Source organism: Armigeres subalbatus, chromosome 2, assembly GCF_024139115.2.
Source record: "Armigeres subalbatus isolate Guangzhou_Male chromosome 2, GZ_Asu_2, whole genome shotgun sequence".
Taxonomy (NCBI): domain Eukaryota; kingdom Metazoa; phylum Arthropoda; class Insecta; order Diptera; family Culicidae; genus Armigeres; species Armigeres subalbatus.
In genome coordinates, this window is record NC_085140.1 from 386155513 (window position 1) to 386176024 (window position 20512).

At 38.6% G+C, this 20512-nt stretch overlaps 1 protein-coding gene across 15 annotated transcripts in view; it reads left to right on the forward strand.

The window, feature by feature from the left end:
• Window positions 1-18702, forward strand: part of LOC134213161 (serine/threonine-protein kinase GL21140) — an 89361-nt gene extending 70659 nt beyond the window's left edge. For all 15 annotated transcript variants that reach the window (XM_062691827.1, XM_062691830.1, XM_062691828.1 and 12 more), the window contains 8 exons: window positions 4411-4822; window positions 4909-5142; window positions 5207-5330; window positions 5450-5867; window positions 15719-15816; window positions 15879-16145; window positions 16712-16861; window positions 16925-18702. In XM_062691827.1, the coding sequence (XP_062547811.1) occupies window positions 4575-4822; window positions 4909-5142; window positions 5207-5330; window positions 5450-5867; window positions 15719-15816; window positions 15879-16145; window positions 16712-16861; window positions 16925-17233 (1848 nt within the window). In that variant the 5' untranslated portion in view covers window positions 4411-4574 and the 3' untranslated portion in view covers window positions 17234-18702. The remainder of the gene's footprint in view (window positions 1-4410; window positions 4823-4908; window positions 5143-5206; window positions 5331-5449; window positions 5868-15718; window positions 15817-15878; window positions 16146-16711; window positions 16862-16924) is intronic.
• The last annotated feature ends 1810 nt before the right edge of the window (window positions 18703-20512 follow it).

A 20512-nucleotide genomic window follows, 5' to 3' on the forward strand; every position in this document is an offset into this window, starting at 1 on the left:
AAATTAGGCCATCTTCAAACGACGTGCCTAATGACAATGACTGGTGCGTTCTCTCCAACTCCCACGGCTGCTCTTGACGTTCTATTCGACGTGGCTTCACTACACATACATCTCAAACAAGACGCATTTTTTTTTGTACTTACCGATAATGGGTATTCGGTCTTATGGAATAGAATCCTGTAAACCGCAGTTCTACACATACTTCGTTGTTACCACTTATGCTTAATTGAGACAAAATTTTCTTTGATCCAAGTGATCTCACACACGTTAGTAGTTTTCCTCATAGGACATTTTCAGCACAATGAGTTGACATCTGGCTATTTGGAGAAAAGTATGTCGTACAGCATTGTTTGTTACACTGACGGCTCTCTCCTCGAAGGTAGAGCAGGTGCAGGCGTCTATTCGCGTGAGCTGAGATTGGAACAGTCACACTCACTGGGTACACACTGCACTGTCTTTCAAGCGGAAATATTTGCCATCATGTGTGGAGTGCAATCTGCACTGCAGCAACGCATTATGGGCAAAGTAATATACTTCTGTTCAGATAGCCAAGCAGCTATTAAAGCTCTCGCCTCGGCCAACTCAAGGTCGAAGTTAGTAATCGCATGTCGAACTCAAATTGAGGAACTGAATTCAGTAAATACTTTACACCTTATATGGGTACCTGGCCATTCTTCCATAGCTGGAAACGAATTGGCTGATGAGTTAGCTCGTAATGGAGCATCGCATGACTTTATTGGTCCTGAGCCAGCTATTCCAATATCCAAGTGTTGGGTGAAGCTTTTGATCAACTCTTGGGCTGTCACTCAGCACAAATGGCATTGGAGTAGTCTGGATTCATGTCATCAAACAAAATTGTACATCCGGGAGCCATCTCCGGTAGTAGCAAGCTATTTAGCTAATCTGTCTAAACAGAATTGCAGTGTCTTAGTCAAGGCCTTGACAGGTCACTGCCGACTGAACTATCACATGGCAAATATTCAACGCGTTGAATCATCTGTTTGTGATAGTTGTGAATCCGATTATGGAACTTCTTATCATCTAATATGTAACTGCCCAGTCTATGCACAATTGCGCTTCCAAATATTTGGTAAACACTTACTTAGTGAAATTGACTTCAGAAACCTGAACCTTCAGAGTATTTTGTTGTTCATAACCCGTTGTGGTAAGGAGCTATAAGCTCTTGTACGCTAATGCGTTGTATGCCCTCTTCAAGGGCCCTTTTCCAAACATTCCCTTTGTTCTCCCATCCACATTCCTTTCCTTTTGTTCACTTCCTTTTCCGTCAGGTGTGTGATGAAAAAGGCTGTGAAGGCGATGGCACAAATCTCCCAAATTGAGGTGAACGTGCCCCTGGAGCCGACGTTCTGATACCTGATACCTGATACGCCCATCTTCACCGTAACTAGGGATAGGAAGGAAGTGTTGATGTGGTACTTACTTAACGACTTAGTGACACCCTCATAAATACCAGTTGGATAATGAGGAAGGTATTCGTTGGGTCAAGATTTGCCTGTAGCTGGCAATGTAACCGTGGTAGATCTTACCCCGTAACACACCACGTAAAGGTGTCTACCCAGCGTTACGGGTCGTCAAAATCGTCGTCAAATTACAAAACAAAAACTAAGCAGTTGATTAGCTTTTACAGCTATTGACCAATAGTTCGTTTTTAATATCATTCGTGTGTCAATTAGTACTCCACAGTCTCCAACTTTATCAACGCGATCAATGGCGTAGTTTGTCGGTTTTCTGCAAACCGAACCAAGCAACTTTTTGATTGTCTTGTGATACTTTGGTCATAATTAGAACACAAAACAATATCCATATCTATTTATGCACTCTATTACCGTGTCGATAAATGCTCGAAATAGTTCATTATTAATTAGAACCACTACATGTCATTTTGTGCTGATCGTATTGAGATGTCTAAATGCGACTCACCAATGTTAATGTGAGCTACAAAAGCTTCGTGAAACTCGCGTGCGCCAAAGTTTATGTGCGCGTAGGAATCTATGCTCAATTTCATCCTTTTTTGTATGCGTATCAGACATCCACGCTAGAGCACAAAACGATCCAGAAAACGATCTGCAGCCGGCTTCACTTTTTATGACAAGAAACACATTCAAGCCGTCGGCATATAATAAGTAGGCTACGGTTTTTCGAAAGGACAACAACGTAATTGAAGAACAAGTTAAACATTAAATCTAGACCAACATTTGAAAAGGGCGTAACAGCCAAAATTTATTCCTTCTGATTTTTCGTCCACATATATAGCTATATATGTAGACGAAGAATCAGAAGGAATAAATTTTGGCTGTTACGCCCTTTTCAAATGTTGGTCTAGAAATGTTTTATAAGGGATTCAATAAATAAATTTCCACAGCTCAGTTGCATTACGAATAATGTTTTGGAGGATTCTCCATGGACATTCTTGAAGCGATGAATTTCTGTAAAAACTTCGCAGAAATTCACTTTAAATGTACGAAAGAATGCCTGAAAAGTTTTTCGAAGGAATTCTCCAAAGTATGTCTGCAGGATTTCCCAAACCGATTTACATATGAATTTATGGATAAATTTCAGCATTTATTCTCAGTAGATTTTCTTTAAATTATTCTGAGAGAATTTACATGAGTTTAGCTAAAAAAAATCCCAAATTTTCTCAACAATTCCCAGAGCATTTTTCTCGGAAAAATAGGTGAATCGCTTGGAAAGCTCAGTTTACTGCATCTAATCCCATAACAGTGGAATAGGCTTCACTATCTTGCTTATCTGTGGTGAGCTGAAAATGATTGAGTTTGTGGGGAGGATTGACAAACGGTTTAGAAAATCAATCAAAATGCAAATGTTACAAATACGCGATCATGGGTAAAATTGGGATTGTTCTGGTCAATCACGGAGTAGCAACTACGAAATGCACGGTGATGCTCATGCTCAAATTAAACAATGTTGTATTCTAGACAGAATAAAAATTTCATATTTCAAAAGATTATCTACCTTAAACTATTGAGGCCATGACATAATTCTTTTGACTAGATAAGTTCGGAAAAAAGTTTTGAATCAATAAACATTACGGGTTACATATTCCTTCGACGCATACTCTGCATAATCATCACTTTGCAGTGGACATAAAACTCCCATAAATCGTGAACCGTATTTATTTATCGATCGCAATTGCAGATGTGGTAATCGACACCCATGCAAAATTAGAGTAGACGCATTCGCAGTGCCGCACATAAAATGGATCATTATGGCTCATCATCATTTTCGTCCCCGCTCAGCCACTAACAACCTTCATTGCTCATCCATATCTTGCATACCATTTTAACAAGTTTTTGCCTCGGTGTGCCTACGACATACACCGCCAGCCGGCAGGGTGATACACTGTCAGTCACTGAACATATTATCGTTGGATTCAAATGGGCCTATAATGTATATAACTTTTACTTTTTGCTTCCAAATAAGACCCTCTTAAAAACACACACAGCACGTGGATACTATCCGGTTCAATCTCTACTATACTTCCCGTTAGGTTCCTAAGTAGCATGACCAAAGTCACGCCAGCGCAGTTATGCGCGACTTAACACAACAAAGTATGAAAATATAGCGTTAGACTTTTTTAGTGAAAGGGTTGTAAAGTTTTTTTTTCTCTTTTAATACTGCTACAAAGTCAAACGGAGCTGCTGCAAACGCATTCCGGCTATTGTCTAATATGTATTTAGTCACGGAATTGATGTAATTATGCTTATCTGCGTACTTTTAACGATAAATAAATGTGCTCTTAGATAAGCGATAATATTATTCTTATTGTTTTACCTGTGATCAAGATATGGTTGTCACGTTCTGAAAAGTTTTCCTAAAGCTGATAAACCCTAATTCCGTGTACATATGCTCATAACGCCTCAAGAGCCTCACACTCTCAACCTGCGACAGGCAGAAAGCAACGCATCGAGAGGAACATCAGCAGTGATGTTTGCTTTATCATTGAACACAATATTTGCTTCCAAAAGGAGGAGTGCTTTGACAATCCTCGCATGCCTACCGTCTGTTCGCGTAGGAATGATTAAATCGCTAGGAAGTTGTAAACATCGTTCGCTTTCGTCAGATCGGTTCTTAGTTACACAAAGCGCTATATTGGGTACTTGATTTGTTTATGCCTCTGGGCGGAAAGTAACAAATGCGAACAGCCTATTGCTAAGCAAACCACTAGAGAAGAGTGATAGATTCTGTCTTTGGTATTGCTACAATTTTGTGAAACAAATGTCTGTATTAGAACAATTCTATCTCAGTTAGTTTGACGACGAATATAGGATTGTTGTTACCATGGTTCTTTGAATCACATCAGATTTATTGTTTACCTATAATTATTATAAATCATTAAATTGTAAAACCACCATTTCGATATACTTTCAGCTGATAGAACCGTGGCTCCACGGTCTTCCGTGGTTTGATAACGACGGAGTCAACCGCAGGAGCCAATAAATCACCAACAGTCATCCAGACAAGAAACATCAGTGCAGCAGCACAACGCGGAACTAACATCATAAACACGGACAACACGGAGCCAACCGACGACGATGGAGGTAAGCAATCACACAACTTCGACCCTAAGTCGGAGCAACAGCCGGACGAGTTCAAATTCCGAACTGGAGAAGGAGTTGATTGATCTGGAAATCAGTGGTACCAATAATAAATCCAACACACTAAAAAAGCGGATATCAAGCAGTCGGACGCCGGCGAAAAAGGCCAAGCGAATACGATTCTATCGGAACGGCGATAAGTTCTATTCCGGTAGCATCATACCAGTATCGGGGGAGAGATATAGGTGAGGTCAAGAAGCACAAGCATTAGTGGATTTAGGCCAATCGATTGGAGGGTTAATTTGTTTTACATTTATCTGTGACTTGGTAGGTCATTTGATAGTCTAACAGAGGACCTAACGAGACTGTTAGAAGATAGTGTCATGCTCACTGGCGCCATCCGGACAATTTACACCCTCGAAGGAAAGAAAGTGGAAAAACTCGAAGACCTCGAGGATGGTAAAAGCTATGTATGTTCCTGTAATAATGAAGGTTTCAAAAAGATAGATTACAACACTAACACTAATAGTAATTCTGCAGTAAAGAATACAAACAGACTGTCTAGGTAGGTATTGTCAAATGTGTTCTTAAGCTTTATGTCATAAAATTGAACCAGTTATATTTTTCAGACTAATACGTCCATTATCGCCTATCAAAAATGGCTCCAACGGTACGACACCTCTCAAAGAATTCAGCTCCGTTGTACATCCTAGGCTCGTAACTCTAATTAGGAACGGCGTGAAGCCTCGTAAGGTATATCGTCTATTTGCAATCACCAACAATCCCATTATATGCTAATAATCATTACACAATTAGCGAATGTTGGTCGCGCCTATCTCGTACACATTTATATGTCATGAAACACATTGTAGATCCTTCGGTTGCTGTTGAACAAACGTAACAGTCCAACGTACGACCACGTGCTACAGGCAATCACGCAATGCGTCAAACTGGACACTGGCTGTGTGCGGAAGGTGTTTACCCTGACGGGGGCGCCGGTGCTGAAGCTTGCGGATTTCTTCGGCGAAGAGGATGTCTTTTTTGCGTACGGAAACGAAAGGGTTGGGACCGATGACTTCGAGCTGGAACCAGAGGAGCGAAAGACAATCCAATCCAATAAGAAAACCCTGCGGAGCAACACAACACGGACGGGCCCGAAGCCCAAGATGCCTATCAAGAGCCACAACGACACGTTCGTGTGCGTAGACGAAACGGTGCTGAATGGCGTCATTTCGCCGGACTCGTTACCACTGGAGCTGCAGAGCAAGTACACCCTCGGGTCGATAATCGGTAAGTTTTGTGCAGGAAATGGCAGGTGTAACTGATTGTCTTGAATTAGGAATAAAGTATAATACGTTTTAATCTATTATTCCCGAATATGGTACAAACTCAAGTAACATTTTAAGTTTTATAACGCTCTTGAAGACCATAATTTACTCTTCAAGGGTGTTATAAAACCAGCATAAAACCAAATTGTTACTAGGGAAAGTATGCAAATTCATCCACCTTAGCGGTGATAAGACATGTGCCTGTTCGAATCCCGATCGGGTTTAGAAAAATCTCAAAAGTAGAAATTTAAAAATAACAGATAGTGAACTATTTAAAAGTATTCTTTCATATCTGAAAGATAATTAATTTTGCAGTTATTATCTACTCCGTCGGACGCATAAATGTCACATGTTACAAACGAGAAAAATGACAAAAAAACGCATTTGAAGTTTCAAAATGCATTTATGCTATTATCGCTTTTTTATTGACTTTAACGTAATAAACTATAGACGAATATTCATATTCAACTATTTTTCCACTTTTTTAAAGATTAAAACCCGAATGTGACACTTATGCCACAAAATTCATTGGCCAGGCGAAAAATGTACGCATATTTGTCACACCGTGAACTGAGAAATAGTTTTTGTTTGTTTATATATTATTAAATATATTGTACCAGGACAGCACTTCCATACAATTGTTATGAACTGGGAAGAAGGAATTTAGTTATATTAACTAATTTGTAAATGTAAATATACTAAAGGGTCCATTACCAGCTCACAAGGAGAGGTCCATAATAGGGACAAGAAACATGTGGGAATGTAAATCAAATGAGGGACAATAATACGTATATACACCAACTCAACGTTGCGTATTATAGACCCGGTGTGGCCAGCTACAGTGGCTAGCTACATAATTTCAAAATATTTGCGTCAGTAGTAAAAATGAGTTTTTGACTAGTTTTATGTACGAAACACGTTGCTGATACCTGTTGCTTGTCATCTGGTGCACTGCCGGTACTTTCATATCAGTCCCATATTGGTTTTTCGCATACTGAGATAATAGCCGATGAAGTTTCAAAACGCATTTTCCATGTAAAACTTTAAAAAAATCTAATAAATTCAAACATTCTGCGATTTGTTTCAAATTTTGCAGAGTCATTCCGCATTCGATGAGTTAATGTAAAACGATTTAGATCAATGAAAAAATAATTGAATTTTGAGCAATTAGCTTATGTAAATTTTTAATGGGACGGTGGTCTAGTGGCTACCACTTCTGCCTCATAAGCAAGAGGTCGTGGATTCAATTCCAGGCTCGTCCTTTTCCTACTTTGTATTTCTATCTTAGTTCTTTCTGTGTTTCTCGTTCTATCAAAACGATTCCTACTGTTATAACCTTCCACACAATTCCAAAACAACCTCACGTGGCACCTATGAGAGGTCGTAGAGTTCTCTGCATCTTTCTGAAGTAGCTGTCCAACTAACCATCCTTCCTCTTCCTCAGCATTCGCAAGGACGTGGCCCAGGACAGATCTCGACTATTGGAGGGTGCATTGCTTCCATCTAAGAGATAGTGATTAGTCCCAAATCAATGTCTGTGGTAACGGATGAAAGTGATGCTGCTCTCGGGATCAATACAAAAGGCCGAATCACAAAAGGCCGAAAATGTTCTAGCATACCACAAAAGGCCGAAAACCCAGAAGGCCGAACCACGAAAGGCCGAATGATACAAAAGGCCGAATCTCAAAAGGCCGAATCATTACAAAAGTTTCAATCTTTCAATTAAGAGAACTTGGAATATTCACAAATTTACGTTTACTTTTATTATGCTGCCCCATTAAGAAAAACTTGTCCACGTGTTTTGCAACTACTAGCAGCGATCTAATCAATCTTATTCAGTTGAGGTATTTAACGTCAGTTCAACGTCGAAGCTCTATTTTTTAATTGTAAGAAGTTGTATGACGGTGTTTACAGAGTCAATTTGATTCCTTATATATTGCATAATAGATCAATCTTCATTGCAGTAATGAAAGCATAAACACACGTATAAATATTATCACTTTAAAGTAACGGAGTAATCCAAGAGCTCTCTTTTTTCTTCCTTTGCTGACATAGTAATCATTATCAGTAGTATTGGGAAAAGTTAAATTCCCAAATCTAATGCAAGAGCCCGAGTTAAATTCCACCGGATTCATGGCTCACAGAATCGAATTGCCGATTTGCATCAATGTAGGAGTTGTGCGCTTCATGATGCTTGGTTGTGCATTGTGCTAATGATGCGCACTACTCATGATCTAATTGCGACATCAGAAGCTAAACGAAATAGCCTTTTTCAATTATTATGCTTTTGACCAAAAGCTGTATAACTTGCGGTAACGCGGTGTTCCTCAATGCATATCATTTTCTCCCAATTTAAGAGAAACTTACTTCACAAGACTTCACTGAGAAATCACAAAATAATTCGAATATTCTAAATTATATTAAGTACTAGTCGACCCGGCGGACGTTGTCCTGCATAGTAGGCGTAAATGCGCGTTGTGAACTGCCCATATGAAATTTCCATACGAATCTGAATTTTGGTTTTTCACGATTTACTCAACTTAACTCGTGATTTTTGCAAGAGGAAATATCATATAAACCCGTCGGAAACGATAACGAACATATCTGCTGAAGGAATGAAGAAAATCCGTCCAGCCGTTTCCGAGTTATGCGGATACGAACACAGACCATTTCATTTTTATATATAAGACTAGCAGACCCGACGAACTTTGTTTCGCCTAAAATTGATTTATTCTCTGATTAGTTCTCGAGTTATGCAGAAATGTGTGTTCCATTTGTATGGGAGCCCCCCTTTCCAAAGGGGGAAGGGGTCTCAAACCATCTTAAGAACCTTCCCCGACCCTAAAAACCTCTGCATGTAAATTTTCACGTCGATCGGTTCAGTAGTTTCTGAGTCTATAAGGGTCAGACAGACAGAAATTCATTTTTATGTATATAGATAGAAGATAGATTTGAATAAAAAAAGTCTGAATAAAATCAACAGACCAACAAAGTGGACCGGAGCGAGCGCGCGCGAGCTCCGGTCCACTTTGTTGGTCTGCCGATTAGTCTTGGCTTGTACCACCTACGAATTTGTGCGAATTGCTCAATGCTAATGCTAATTAGCTTATGTAAATTTTTAATGGGACTGGTATGCGGGTACATTCAATGTGGGACAAGGTTGGTTTGGTATTTTTTCACATTTCTCCCGAACAAAGTCTACAAAGTCTAATTTTTTATCATGTTATGAGGAAGTATGATAAAGTTGAATACTATTCACGGAGTTAACTCGAAAGTGAAGAAAACCGAAATGGGGCTGATATGCGAGTAGCGGCAGTGCAGCAGAACTACAATTTATCAAGAGGCTCGCTCTAGCGAAGCGACTAAAGTGAATTTTAGTCGTTAAGGGGTCCATTACTAGCACTCAATCCTTATTTCTTTGGAACCAGGTTCCCGGGAACACTTCCGGACGTGGCCAATGTGTCCAAAACCTTTCAAAAACTCATCTATTGAGCTTGTCTTTCAAAACCATGGAGTTTGATATGTCGCAAGATGGGTTTCGGTCCTAATCGAAATTTTTCCATTTCTCTGAGGGAAACAGGCTCCCGGGAACACTTCCGCACGTGGCCAATGTGTCCAAAATCTCAAAAAAAAAATCATGTTTTGTACTTGTCTTTTAAAATCATGGAGTTTGATATGTCACAAGATTGATTTCGGTGCTAACCGAAATTTGTCCGGTCCCCTGAGGGAATCAGGCTCCCGGGTACACTTCCGGATGTAGACAATGTGTCCAAAACCTCTGAAAAACTCATCTATTGAGCTTGCCTTTCAAAACCATGGAGTTTGATATGTCGCAAGATGGGTTTTGGTGCTAGGCAAGATTTGTCCACTTTCTTGAGGGAACCAGGTTTCCGGGAACCTTCCGACCTGGACCAATTTATCCAAAACCTTTCAAAAACACATCTATTGAGCTTGTCTTTCAAAATCATGGAGTTTGATATGTCGCAAGATGGGTTTCGGTGCTATTTGAAATTTGACCGCTTCCCTTAGGGAGTCAGGCAGCTGAGAACACTTCTGGACGTGGCCAATGTGTCTAAAACCTTTCAAAAAATCATCTATTGAGTTTGTCTTTCAAAATCATGAAGTTTGATGTGGCGCAAGATGGGTTTCGGTACTAATCGAAATTTGTCCACTTCCTTGAGGGAACCAGGTTCCCGGGAACACTTCCGGATGTGGCAAATGTGTCCAAAACCTCTCAAAAACTCATCTATTGAAATTGTCTTTCAAAACCATGAAGTGTGATATGTCGCAAGACTGGGTTTTACACCACTTGAAAAGTGTCCACTACCCCATGGACCCGTTTTTTACTGCACCTCACCCAGGACCCCCCCTAATAAATCCGGCCGGATTGGCACCATGGTCAAAAATAGACATGATGACGCTTCTTCCCTGAAAATTTCATGGCAATCGGACGAAAAATTAGCCTTCACGGGTTATTCCAATTTTAATTTCTAGGTCAGATCGAAACGGGTTAATGGTCGCACGGCCATCAAAATCTTCAGCTGCTTTTTCAAAGTTATTATGAAGTACGCTGACCTGAAGACAATTGTCTTTTGGTTGAATAATTGTAGTTCGCTAAATAAGAACTGGAATTTATTCCAACACATTATTCTACTGATGAACAGTAATAAAATTCAGGTAAAGCGCATACTGTTTGAATACTTTGAATCGGGCCATACGTTCATGGCCACTAACTCTTTCCATGCGGCGGTTGAATCCAAAATGCACCATGAACGCGTCGTCAGTTTCGAAAACTTCCAATGCAAAAAAAATATGTTGACGTACTTGATATGCCAGCAACTGACTTCTTCAAAGCTCATCGTTTCGTAGTACACGGTAAACCACTGTAAGGCCCGCCCGTACGTGAACTCCATGCGAAAAGTGGTGTTTGAAAAAGGCGTTTAATTTATTTATTTCAATTTTCAACGTAAAGTTGTACAGATGTTGTTTTTTAGCTATACTTACTAGGTTTTGTATTCTTGACTTATAGGCCTCTTTACTAATATTAAAATCAAACACGTGACTTACTTCATTAAACGTGCGGCAGCACATGCTCCATACTTTAGCTAGGAGAAAGCCACAGTCTTCATCTCCAGCGAGAATTCCGAACACGAAAAGTCTTTGAAGAAGTTTTCTTCTGGCAGCTAGCGATTGCAGATTTATTAGCATACACCGTAGGGGGGTGCAATCTAGCCGTATTGTTCCAAGGTAGTACCCGGAGAGCATACCTGATGAAGTTTCGTTGAATTGCTTCTATTCTGTTAGTCAATATGGCATGAAAGGGTGCCCATACAACGACTGCATATTCTAGAAGACTGTAGACGAGAGCACAATACAACGCTATTAGCGCATTTATGTCCTGGAATGCATTCGTGTTTCTTTTCAAAAATCCCAGCATGGCAAACGATCTGGCTGTGATCATGTTGATGTGGTCGTTAAATCTGACTTTGGAGTCAATAATGACTCCCAAGTCCTTAATCGATGAAACTCGTAGTAAACGGCTGTTTCCAATAAAGTAATCAGTCAGCAATGGCTCTCGCAAACGGCTGAATGTTATGGAACTGCATTTAGCAACATTGACTTCCATACCATTTAATGAGCACCATCGTAGAAGTGTATCAATGTCATTTTGGAGAACGCAGCAATCCAACCTAGTCTCAATTTCACGATATATCTTTAGATCGTCAGCGAATAAAAGCTTAGAGGATCGAAGACTATTGCACAGGTCATTAACAAACAAAATAAAAATTAACGGTTTATGTGTCTTCCTTGGGGGACACCTGACGGAATGCCAAAATTCGCTGAATTAACTCCGTTGATGTGAACTTATGCAGAGCGGTCTGTCAAATAGAACTGGAACCAAGTCGTTGCCCAGTCAGGAATTCCCATGTGCCTCATCTTATCGATAGCAAATTAATGTGGAACCTTGTCGAAAGCTTTACTGAAGTCCACGTATATGGCATCAACTTGTCGTTTTCTATCTATGGAGTTGATTACTGTGTAGGCAAAAACCATCAGGTTAGTCGTTGTCGATCGTTTCCGGACAAATCCGTGTTGATATTCGGAGATTATAGGGCGAACGGCTTGGTAAACGACTTCGTAAACCATCTTTTCGAATGTTTTCGGGAGGCAGCTGAGAATAGAAATCCCACGATAGTTTTCTAAATTGTGAATATTACCGGATTTGTGAATAGAAGTAATCCAGCGAGCGATTGAAGATCATCGTTACCGGCGCAGCGAGGGACGTTGCAAATTATTTAATGAAAGATGGCGGCAAACTGTCTGGACCAGGACCTTTGGAACCGTCTACAGATGAAAGCACTTTCTTCACATCTTCTAACGACACATTTAGATGCGGTATAAGTACGTTTTAATGAGCTATACCGCTTATCCAGTCACGGTGCTCATTCGGGGTGTGAGTAGGACGAGAGTTCGAGAAAACATTTTTGAAAAACTCAGCAAACAATTTAGCAGCATGCTCTGTGGAATCAGCACTGGTTCCTTTATACGAAACATTACTAAACTTGAATACGCAAACAACATCAACAGTGGAGACCTTAAATACAGCAAGTTGTTTTCCGAAAAACAATTTAAGTTGGTTGTAAAGGATTGGTCCTCTATTGAGACAAATGTACGCTGGCAAAATGCTCCTCAAGGAATTGAAGAAGAAAAAAAAACTTCTCTCATGAAATTGGTTCAACCTGTTGTTACCGAAGAGAAAAAATCGTTTTTTATCGATCTTCCGACGAAGCAAAAAGCTTCTGATTAATCTTTTATTTGTTTCATATTTTGAATAAATTTTATCGCCACAACATATCACAATAATCATGAGTTTTATAAAAAAATGGATTTGCTAAAGGGTTCCTCTTTATCACTTTTTCACGTTCTTTAAATATTTTAAGTATGTCACAGTTTCATATCGCCTTCCCCTAAGAGGCCGTTCACGTTATACGTGGAGAGGTTTTAGACAATATAATACCTTCATTGACCACCGTCCATATAAATTCTGAATAGATAAAAATAACTTAATATATAGCATAGCATAGCAAGAACCCTTGCACTTATCGTTGATGGAGTTGCAGAGATAAACATATCCTCGATCATTGTAGATTCCGCTTAAATCTACAATTAGGCGGACCAGATTTTCTCCACACACCGGGCCACGTCCTTACAAGTGTTTTTATTTTATAATAGTCTTACCATCTGTTTAAGAAAGCGCTCGGAACCGAAACAGCTTTCACACATAGGATAGGATGTGCCAAGTAGTCAGTAAAAATCGTACCGATTTGCTGTCACAATCGTACCGGTTGCTGATTGGTTGAAAATGACAATCAATTACTTCGATTGGTGATGGCGCGTTTTGCGTAGGGCGGCATGTTGTTAGTTTGGCCGTGTTGCAAGTTTTTAAAGTTGATATTAAGCAAAATACGTAAATGTTTGAGTTCCAGTTTTTTGGCAAAAAATTTATTTATATTGAACTGCAAACGCCATATTATTTATTCTCAAGGGTTGCAAAGGTTTAAAACTTGTTGATTTTAAGCATTACGATTCACCTTTCTGTCATTTTCGATCTCAAAGTCATATTTAAATTAGCGAAAACTCCTCTCTGTTAGTCTTTCGCTTCTCTTACATAAATAATGGATGGAACGGAAAGAAAAACATTAAGTTTTGAAACATGATATTTGAAAGATTTTGTACCAAATTACTTTAGCTGCACTGGCGACCACCTCGTCAGAGCAACCGACTAAAAAACAACAAGGCAGTCTCAATTGAGTTGACACATCCTATCCTAGCTTTCACAGACGAAGGAGATAGTAAAATGGCGGACATACATAATAAATCAAGCTCTATCTGGTAAAAGGGCGAATGTCGCAAGAGAGAATTCTCTTCATCGACTTCCCCTCTTTTAAATAAAGGTGACAAGCAGATGATTTCTTTGCAGTTTACCACCTCAGAATGCAAGTTCGCATTGTTTTCTATCGTGCCGAGGTGATAAACCACAAAGAAATCCGCTGCTTGTTACTTTTATTAAAAAGAGGGGAAGTCGACGAAGAGAATCCTCTCTTGCGACATTCGCCCTTATTCTAGATAGAGCTTGAAATAGGTACGATAGAAATAACTGAATATATCTCCCTAAAGTGCAATTTTGACCTCTCTTATGTGCTTTACTTGTTACCGTCATCTGGGGAGAAGATGATCACTTTTAAGACAAAACATGCTATAACAATTTTAAATCGTAACAAATATTTTCAAAACATGTACTGCTCTGATATACGTTGCAATAATCAACATATTTAGTCAAGGATGTTATCGATCATTTAGTAATTTGCGTTCGATCATTTAATAGTTGGTCAATAATTTATTAAAATAAATTAAATTATTACAATTTTTTGAGTAATCTGGTTTGGGGTGAAGTTGATCAAGACAATTCTACTAAAATCATTACGACCCTGCCGTCAAAATACTTTAGATCTTTTGAATAAATGTCAAATTTACCACGTAAAGAAGTCTACGAAGTCAATATTTGAAACGAAAATAGTGTCGTTTATGACTATTTCTCTCTTTCATTAGCATTAGCATTGTGACGGTGTAATTCGTAGATAGGACATTAGTGATACTCATGTTTTACCTTTGAGATCCTTATCTAGAATGCTATCAAAAATCAAGAAGGGGAGTGGTCCTTGATTCCAGTCTTAAACAAAAATAACAAAAGCATGAGGATTACTACTCCTGGCCACGCCCATTTTCACCGTAACTAGGGAGAGGAAGGAAGTGTTGATGTAGTATTTACTTAACGAAAGGCCACCGACTTAGCGATACCCTCATAAGTACCATGGAGTTGGATAATGAGGAAGGTAATCGTTGGGTCAGGATTTGCCTCTAGCTGGCAATGTAACCGTGGTAGATCTTACCCCGTAACACATCACGTAAAGGTGTCTACCCAGCATTACGGGTAATTTATGACTATCTCTGTCTTTCTTCCACGAACTACACTTTCATGATTATGATCGAAAAACTCGGATTTTCTACCTAGCAGTAACATTAGTTCGTCAATAGTTCGGGGCTGGTCTGAGCGGGAATTCTTCATATTTCCAAATACAAAATAGACACCTTGGGGATTTTTTCTTTGTAAAGGTAAATTTCCCCATAGTAAATCCGATGGAAAATTAAAATTGCCGGCGCTACAATATAGTTTCACCGATTGATCTGAAATTTCGCACAAGCATTATAGGACCCAAGAGGCGTGCACAAACCATGCAGGAAGTGAAAATAAAAGTTTGTCCCACCCTAGTGCCCACCCTTTTTCTGAGTGTTACCCCTTCAGACATTGTTTGTGGTACCCCCAAATTGTTTTTGCAGGAACTTCAAACTGTAGCCGAAATTACAGCGTAATTTTTAAGACAAATGAAAATGCGACTGGAAACTCACAGAAATGGTTATACGCTATTTTCTACTTGTATTCAATCTATAAAAAAAATACTCTGAATAACTGTTCGTTATTCAGTTTCAGTTTCAAGCTTTAATTTTGACTTCCAGACTTCTGTTTAAATTTTAAGGCTTTTTGCGTTTAGGCAAATCTTTTGAAATTTGGATCTTAACTTACAATGATCTTTGACCGTCTGGACTTTTTTTTGAGAATGCTGAAACTTTCTCGGTTTTATTTGGTCCTTTTTTTTTTTTAATTCTTCTAATTTAAGCTTAACCGTTAAGTTAAGCTATTATTCGTTACATGAGTTACGTCATAAGTCATAACATCAACATCATTGTTTTCAGGCGATGGTAATTTTGCAGTAGTATTAAAACTAAAAGATAGAGCATCAAATGTCGAGCACGCACTGAAAATTATAGACAAATCTAAATGCTCCGGCAAGGTAAGTTCTCGCAGTATCCCATTTGATCCAAAACTTTCAATAACCCCGTATTACGACTCCAGGGACACTACCTCGCGGCGGAAATTCGCGTCATGAAGAAACTGAACCACCCGTACATCATTCAACTGATACAGGACATTGAAACGATGAATAACATGTATTTGGTGCTGGAGCTTGTCCGCGGTGGCGATCTGTTCGATGCAATCACCAGGGTAACGCGGTTTTCGGAGAACCAGTCCAAAATCATGGTCAAGCACCTGGCGTCTGCCATGTCGTACATGCACGCTCTCAGCATCGTGCATCGGGATATCAAACCGGAAAATCTACTGGTATGTTGTTTAATTGTTTGACCCTTTCTTCGGAAGTGTTTTCTTTTTTAAATTTTACTCGGCTTTTTTTATGGAATATTTTTTTTAAATTAATGGTTTACGTGGTAACTGCCGTAATCTAAAAATGTGACGTATGCGCTAATTTACAGCATATATTTTTATGTTAAAAACTCGATAAGTTCTACTCGTTTTTGGAAAATGACGAATACGTCAATTTTCCAGATTACGGCAGATAATTACAAGTTTCAGTGAATATAAGACCACGTGGTTCCTTTTACAGCTTGTCGAAACCGACAAAATTCTCATTTCCTTCGATTTTTTTTTAATTTGTTTTCTGCCGCGGAGATTGAAATTTTATCCTACATGCTAGTTATATTTATTCAAAATTGCTTGAATCGTAACGGTAATCGTAAACCTCTAAAATGTTGCGCTTTTACATCGACAGTGAAAGGTTAACTACATTCGTCAATTATAACCCTCTGTGTAATCTCACCAGTTCTGGTCAATTACTAAGTAGCATCTATAAACTAGAGACAACATGATCATTCTATTTTACTGCATTTAAGGTTGAACTAGACAAGGACGGCAACGTTATACTGCTGAAGTTAGGTGATTTCGGATTGGCTTGTGAAGTTACCGAACCACTGTTATCGGTATGCGGGACGCCAACTTATGTAGCTCCGGAAATTCTCATGGAAACCGGTTATGGTGTAAAGGTTCGATCATATTCCTCCCTATAATTAGATTTGAACCCCCAACAATTCATTCGTTTTTTTTAGATCGACGTCTGGGCAGCCGGCATTATTCTGTACATTCTTTTATGTGGTTTTCCACCGTTCGTATCTCCGGACAATCAACAGGAGCAACTGTTCGACGCAATCCTAAACGGGTTCTTTGACTTCCCGGCGCCCTATTGGAACAACATTGGCGACAGTGTGCGTGATCTGATAATCAATATGCTGCAGTCGGACCCCGAACTGCGATTCTCCAGTGAAGACATTCTCGACCATCCGTGGCTGACCAGTAACGTAGTGGACGACACACGAGATCCCAACGGGTACCGAATCATCTCCAATATGGTTTTCTAGAAGTAGATTCCACTGCAAGACAACTCCACAATGTATTCTTTTGTTCGCGTACGGAATGTTTGATTGTTTTATGTGTGTGAGAATAGTGTATATGATATGTTGGAGTGAGCGCTGAAAGGCAAATTCTAGTGGAATAGAATCTATTCTTATTACCTTTAGCGAATCTTCTTATGTTGCACGAGTAAATCATAATCTGCAAATTTTATGTTTGTACTATTAGTCACCAAAATTTATGTGATGTATAAGTTGCATTAACTTGCACAGAAACAGAATGCTTTTCTCAAAAATTTCATCCGAGCGCAATTATTTTCATAGTCGTTAATAAATCCACTTTTGTGATGCTACAATCATATCACTGCTTCAGTACGAAAACCTTTGCACTATTTATTATAACAAATTGTACATAGCATGATTATAATAGTCATATCTCTTTCATCTCTGCCAATATAAGTTTCCCCGTGTTTCCATTCTCTATTTCATATCAGTATCGCATGAAACAACAGACGAAGAAGAAGCAGTGATGTTTATGGATGAAGATACTCTTTAGACGATACAAACATAGTAATGAAAATCAAGAAAACGCCAAAAATGTGAGTTATCTGGATACTCGAGATGCATGTTCAAAGTGAAAGCAAATCGTAATACGCAAACGAGTAAGTGTGTTGTGAACTTATATCACGATGACATCGGGAAAGCGCTTGTCTATCGAATCATACTGTACATAGGTATTTTAAGATTGTTTATATAAAGTAAACACAATGAATCGCTATACTGCTTTAATAATATTAGAATCAATAAGTCAAAGAACAACAAGCCACCATGAAAAAGTTCGCAAGCTTGTTCCATTTGATTCTTTTGAAATGATGGCAAGATTCCATTCACGAGAAACCTTCACCACAGCCCAGAAACAGAAAGTATATATTTGTTCATTCGTTGTGATTATTGCTGTTAGCAATTGTAGAATTTTATTCATTTGAATAATTTAAGCATGATTATTTATTAGGTACTAGGTTGATGTTAGCTCAATTTATATGTTGACCTTGGTCAGGTAACGCCGATGAATAACACTAAAAAGAATACAAAATGCAACCCAGTTGAGCAATTAAAAAGTCGAATGTATAAAGTTAAATTGTGTCTCCAATATCTCAATTATCTCGTTTCCTTTCAGTGCTAATTTATTTCTTGCTTTATCTTTCTGTAATATTTGTAAAATACGCAAAAAATGATATTTGTTTTGTTTGTGAGATTCATTTTCAAATGGAGCACGAGTTGATAGTTTATCCTTCATTTCTATTTTTGATTGTTTAAGTTTGATTTCTAAAGTAACAGGATAAAAATATAACAACAATCACATTCGAATTTGAATGCAAAAATGGCATCCAACATCCATAAATCATATGCAAAGAAGGGATATGATAACTTTCTGGATTGAAATACATGAGTACACCAGCATGCATAATATTTATGTACGATTATATTTTATTTTATTATTTCGAAAATCCCTCCAAACATGAAAAAATATCACAGTGAACTTTCTCTAACTAGATATTGAGAAGACCATCGTGTAAGCAAGGACATGTAGTAAGTGTGCCAGAGGAGCGATCAGCAAAAGAGATGTTTAGCAGAGAGCCTGGGCGTTGACTCCGAACAGACTCTGCAGCCGTTGGCTATACCGTCGAGGAAAATGCGCAAGCGGCCGGTATGGAGGTAGACTTGAAGCACGGGGTCATATATCAATCAAATCAGCCAGGATTTATGTATGTACATCTAGTAAGAGAACACATCAAATTGCAGCACATCGAGTAAGGGAAAGTTCACTGAAGACGAACTCGTCTCGCTCATAACACTGTTGAGCGAATTCTACACTCATTGTTTATAAATCTTTGGAAGAGTAAAAACTGTAATTATAGCAATTCTTTTTTTTAATCAGTTAATTCACCCTAATTTGAGCATTGAGACTAACTTCACTGGATCTACATTCTAACTGGAGCTTAGCCTGGCTTTTCAAATTGATGTTCTATTAGCATTTCCACAGTTATTAATTGAAAGGTTTCTATGCATGATTATGTATCGTACGTGGCACACACAATGGATAAACTATGCCCACGGAGTCGAGAATGTTCGAAAACATCCTTGGCAGAATCGAGCTCGTCGTCTACGGTTTGACAATCTTACGCCTTTGTTCGCAATGGTAACTGCAGACCCCCAGCCTTTCCGTCACACCTTTAGTAAAAGAGAATCGCTTTTCAAGTACGCTTGAAAATTTTCCATTTTTACGTTTTTTTTTATCTTCCGGGAGACAATCCACTAATTACCATGGAGTAAAAATGAGAAAAAGTATGGATCCCAGCATTTACTATTTGAAAAATCAAACAGTGCTTATTTCAGCATTGTTTCCACTATTATTAACTTACTTTTAAATACAGTTTAGAAAAAAAACTGCCTACTCTAGAACCAAAGAAAATAAAACAGTAATATAATAATATTTGCTAGAACAAGCTTTGGAAATATTTCCCTGATCTTCTGTAATACTATAATTTGGACACACATGAACATCTTACACAAAATCATCATTTATTTCTTCAAAATCGAATAAAATATGTGCTATTGTTCGCTCTACTCAAAACCTGTTATACTGCAGGAACATTCAATCACTAAGAACCCTGAAAATCTTCTGGATATTTTAGATTAGATTTATTTTGAAGCCAGTTACCTAAGTTAAGGGAGCCTTAGAGGGAGTCTACCAAAGGATCTGACTAGTTCATAGCACGAATGAAAACGTCATTTAAATTTTCCTCACTTGATGCTTTCCTGGCGTGATGAGTCCGACTTATTTTTAAGTGCTTGTGTTGGCACTCAGCTGCTTCTTCAGCCAACATTCTAAGTGATGCTAATAAAGGAATTATTATATCCCCAGCAAGGGCAAGGGCTTTATGCACCGTAACAGAAATTTTATACCAATCGAGCAGCTGCAAATATAATCGGTAAATTGCTCTGCATGAACTGTCTAACTTTTCAAAGTTTATTAATTCTTTGCAGTTTATCGCAACCAAAGTCAAAAATGTTCCAGAATCGGTGACATCTAATGCTTCACTTAACAGAAAAAGTCGATATTATATTTCCAGTTGTACTTGAGCCTGCTCCACCTTCTCTTGGCTGATTGACCTTCAGAACGAAAGTTAGCATAAAGCTATTTCTGTATAAACTGTTTTCTTTTCAGTCACTCTTCCTTTAATATCATTTATACCTGCCACTTTTTAAAATCCATTCGGTAAGACA